Source organism: Oncorhynchus keta, chromosome 32 (genome assembly GCF_023373465.1).
Source record: "Oncorhynchus keta strain PuntledgeMale-10-30-2019 chromosome 32, Oket_V2, whole genome shotgun sequence".
Lineage (NCBI taxonomy): Eukaryota > Metazoa > Chordata > Actinopteri > Salmoniformes > Salmonidae > Oncorhynchus > Oncorhynchus keta.
The window spans coordinates 13,133,720-13,138,883 of NC_068452.1; the positions used below are offsets into that span (position 1 = coordinate 13,133,720).

A 5,164-nucleotide genomic window follows, 5' to 3' on the forward strand; every position below is an offset into this window, starting at 1 on the left:
GCGCACAATTGGCCCAGCATCGTCTCTGGGTTATAGGGTTTGACAGGGGCAGGCCGTCAATGTAAATACGAATTTGTTCTTAACTGACTTGCCTAGTTAAATAAAGGTTTACAAATATATATATATAATAATTGTAACTTCATTACACCGTTACACTGGCATGCTACTGAGTTGATCATCCATATGACGTTGAGAAATACTGCATTGTAGGTAGTTTGGAAGAGTTCACAAAATAAGTTAATACATGTGTAATAACGCAAAAACATAACAGTTTGTACTTATAGGTAACCAGATCGTGACTACAACTAGCTTACTAAATATTTAACCACACTGTGTTGTTACACTGGTGAGTAAAAACTCATGCAACTCAACTGCGTTACCCACTCCAGTCAGCAGATGGCGGTGTGAGAATTTAAGGCAATGCTGCTCGTGTGACGTATATTCTAGTGGACGGAACGCTTCTTTCAACAGCAGCAACAGTTAGTCAGCCACCTCGGTAGGTTGTTAGACAAAATAGCCGAACCAATAAAGCTCTTTAGACGCTTTCGTGGGTATTAGCCACTGTGTTTTAAAGTTATACGATTTATGTTGTTATTATTCAGCTAGCGGGCTGTTTACGTTAGCATTAGCCTAGCTAGCTAACATCTCCGACCATGAGTTCACTAAGCTACTCTCCTTCTGCTAAAGAAGAGGATGTCTGCTGGACGGAGAAAGAAGCTCTCGTCAAAGAGGAGGAGGAAGAGAAGGATGTCACAGTAAAACAAGAAGTTGAGAGTGAGGCTGTTATAGTTAAAGAAGAGAAAGACGTTTCAGTGAAAGAGGAGGAGGATGTTACAGTAAAAGAAGAGGAGGAAGAGAAGGATGTTACGATACAAAAACAAGTAGAGAGTGAGGCTGTTACAGGGAAAGAAGAAGAGAAAGACGTTTCGGTGAAAGAAGAGGAAGACGCGTTCAGAGTGAAGGAGGATGTTACAGTAAAAGAAGAGGAGGATGCAGTTTTTGAAGTGAAAAGGGGGGAGATTACGGCCACATCGGAAGAGGAGGAAACTGGATATCTGGGCCCGATTTCCCAAACATCCAGTGGTTCTAACGATGAACTTAGCCATAAGATAGGTTTGAGAAACCGGGCCGTGATTACTACTGGTAAGTACTGTCTTAAATACAGAGGTACAAACTCTGCAGTTGTTGAACTGATGTTTGGTGTTAAAGGGGAAATCTGCAATTGCTACATCCTTATTTTGACTTTTAAATTATTTATTTATAGCCAATGATTCTTGAAGAATATAACACATGCCTCATGAGCTTAGTTCAACTGTTGTACCCCATCAGAACCGGGGCGGCAGGGTAGCCTAGTGGTTAGAGCGTTGGACTAGTAACCGGAAGGTTGCAAGTTCAAACCCCCAAGCTGACAGGGTACAAATCTGACGTTCTGCCCCTGAACAGGCAGTTAACCCGCTGTTCCTAGGCCGTCATTGGAAATAAGAATTTGTTCTTAACTGACTTGCCTAGTAAAATACAGGTTAAAAAAATATATATGTTTTTTTACTCCAATGTTTAGAAACAATGTAAATCAACAGCCTCAACATGGTCAAAACTATAATGTTGATATCATGGATGGTCAGTCCTTGCATCCATAGGTCTGTTCAATTTCTCCATCATCTTATTACCAAAACAGTTGTGGAATGACTGCTTTGTTATTGTTTCAACTGCAGATTGGTTGATTGATCTGTGGCTTTTTAAAGGGACAACCTAGTATTTAAACAGCAACAAAATGGCTGCCAAGAGACTTGGTATGGTAAACAGCTGAGTGATGGGACTGGAGACATGTAACCACTCTCAAGTTCATAGGGACATCTTGGCTTAACTGTTATAAGGTGTTGGCTTGACAGTCACTGGACCCAGGTTTGAGTCCAGCTCAGGGCTCCCCCTGTATTCACTACACTATGAGTACAAGGACTGGCCATCCATGATGTCATAATTATAGTTTAACCAGGTTTCGAGGCTATATAGTATATTCTAGAATTCATCCATGATGTCATAATGATAGTTTAACCAGGTTTCTAGGATATATAGTATATTCTAGAATTGCCAGTGAAGATTTCCTGTGGGGGTCAAATTGTTAGAGCTGTTGATAAGTCATTGTATAATATTCAGCCAATTTATTTTCAGAGTTTGCAAAATTCAATGGTTCTAACCGAGTCACCTTAACTTTATTAACAACACCCAAATGGATACTGTCATTAACGCGGTTCTTCAATAATTACACATCATTCTTAATACTGTAGCTGTTTAGTTACAGAAACATGTTCAACTATCATCAGCTGATCCAGGAAATAATTTTCTGAATGCCAGTCACATGACAAACATCACGACATGCAACAACAACCAAAGTGCTTCTTCATTCATTTACGTCGGTAAAGACAGTTTTATGACAAAGACATTTTAGTTTCCATGTTTCACCTGAAATATTAAATGATTTGTAGTCCTAGGTCTATGTTATTGTTATGTGAACTTATGGGTCCTACAGTAGGTCTATGTTATTGTTAGGTGAAGTTATGGGTCCTACAGTAGGTATATGTTGTTGTTAGGGGAAGTTATGTGTCCTACAGTAGGTCTATGTTATTGTTAAGTGAAGTTATGTGTCCTACAGTAGGTCTATGTTATTGTTAGGTGAAGTTATGGGTCCTACAGTAGGTCTATGTTATTGTTAGGTGAAGTTATGGGTCCTAAAGTAGGTGTATGTTGTTATTAGGGGAAGTGATGTGTCCTACAGTAGGTCTATGTTATTGTTAGGTGAAGTTATGGGTCCTACAGTAGGCCTATGTTATTGTTAGGTGAAGTTATGGGTCCTACAGTAGGTCTATGTTATTGTTAGGTGAACTTATGGGTCCTACACTAACTAGGTCTATGTTGTTGTTAGGTGAAGTTATGGGTCCTACGGTGGGTCTATGTTGGTGTTTCCGCATTAGCATGGAGGAGTTTCTGCAACCAAATTGCGTGTGCATCGCCCTCGTGTGCCAATTTTAGCAAACACAGTAAGGGGTCTATATTGGAGACCAAAAGTTGTCTGGCACATTGCTTAGGATTTCAACAACTTAATAACTTATTTCTAGCTTACAATCATCGATGTTACTGCTAATGTGAAAACAAGACAAATTATGACTTTTTGCTCATTTTAAGACATTTGTCAAATAATTTTGTCTATTGTTTGAACAACAACATGGCTACGCTGTTGGCATCACGTTTTACAATGGGTTTTTGCTGTTGTGGGCCTTAAACCATGTGTCTGACTTGTTGTTCACACAGGAGAGATACAGGACTATCGTGGATCCTCTGGGGAGCCTCAACAACAGGCAGAGCAGAGTCTCTCCACATCAGAACACCTCAAGAAACAACAGCAGAGACCCACAGGGAAGAAATCTATTTGCTGCTCTGCCTGTGGGAAATGTTGCAAATCTTCATCAGAACTTAAAATACACCAGCAAGTCCACACAGGAGATAAACCATACTGCTGCTCTGACTGCGGGAAACGTTTCTCAAGATCTAATTCACTAAAAGTACACCTGAGAATTCACACTGGAGAGAAATCTCACCACTGTTTTGATTGTGGGAAAAGTTACTTAAGATTAAAATCACTAAAAGTACACATGAGAATTCACACTGGAGAGAAACCTTATAGATGTGATCAATGTGGGAAGAGTTTTACTATATCTAGCTGTCTGACTATACATCAGAGAACACATACAGGAGAAAAACCATATAGCTGTACTCAATGTGGGAAGAGTTTCACTACATCTAGCCAATGGATTGTACACCAGAGAACACACACAGGAAAGAAACCTCTTAGCTGTACTCAATGTGGGAAGAGTTTCACTCACTTAGGCAGCCTGTTATCACACCAGAGAAAACACACAGGAGAGAAATCTTATAACTGTGATCAATGTGGGAAGACTTTTACTCAGTCAAGCAACCTGGTATCACACCAGAGAACACACACAGGAGAGAAACCGTATAGCTGTGATCAATGTGGGAAGAGTTTTACTAAATCGAGTAGTCTTATTGTACACAAGAGAATACACACAGGAGAGAAACCTCATAGCTGTGATCAATGTGGGAAGAGTTTTGTTACATCTAGCCGGCTTATTGAACACCAGAGAACACACACAGGAGAGAAACCTCATAGCTGTGATCAATGTGACAAGAGATACTCTGATAAAAGATCGCTGATCAAACATCAGAAAATACATACATGAAGGAGTTGTTTCATGATATCAATGAAATGTCACAGTGTAGAATGTTTTAACATTGTAGTAGGAGTATTTTAATTATGTCACAATGGAGAACCCTAATTGTTTGCCCCCTGTTCTATTGATTTCAGTGTGATATGGATATGAGCTTCATCAGTAGAAACATCTTTGTACTTTGCTCCGTTCATCTTTCCCTCAATCTTGACTAGTCTACCAGTCCCTGCCACTGAAAAACATCCCCACAGCATGATGCTGCCACCACCGTGCTTCACCGTAGGGATGGTGCCTGGTTTCCTCCAGACGTGATGCTTTGCATTCAGGCCAAAGAGTTCAATCTTGGTTTCATCAGACCAGAGAATCTTGTTTCTCATGGTCTGCGAGTCCTTTAGGTGCCTTTTGGCAAACTCCAAGTGGGCTGTCATATGCCTTTTACTGAGGAGTGGCTTCCATCTGGACAATCTATCATAAAGGCCTGATTTGTGGATTGCTGTATAGATGGTTGTCCTTCTGGAAGGGTCTCCCATCTCCACAGAGGAACTCTGGAGCTCTGTCATTGTGACCAGCGGGTTCTTGGTCATTGAACATCCCTTCTCCCCTGATTGCTCGGTTTGAAGAGCCTTGGTGGTTCCAAACCTCTTACATTTAAGAATGAAGGAGGCCACTGTGTTCTTGAGGACCTTCAATGCTGCAGACATTTTTTGGTGCCTCGACACAATCCTGTCTCAGAGCGCTAAGGACAATTCCTTTGATCTCACGGCTTGTTTTTTTGCTCTGAAATGAACTGTGGGACCTTATATAGACAGGTGTGTGCCTTAAGAAATCATGTCCAATCAATTGAATTTACCACAGGTGGACTCCAATCAAGTTGTAGAAACATCACAAGGACGATCAATGGAAACAATATGCACCTGAGCTCA

General features: G+C 40.7%; 1 protein-coding gene across 1 annotated transcript; it reads left to right on the forward strand.

Annotated features, from left to right (window-relative positions):
• Positions 1 to 460: 460 nt before the first annotated feature.
• On the forward strand, positions 461 to 4,366 carry LOC127914392 (zinc finger protein 664-like). The gene is made up of 2 exons (XM_052490228.1): positions 461 to 1,143; positions 3,307 to 4,366. The coding sequence occupies exons 1-2, from the start codon at positions 654 to 656 to the stop codon at positions 4,251 to 4,253; spliced, it is 1,437 nt and encodes a 478-aa protein (XP_052346188.1). The 5' UTR covers positions 461 to 653; the 3' UTR covers positions 4,254 to 4,366.
• The last annotated feature ends 798 nt before the right edge of the window (positions 4,367 to 5,164 follow it).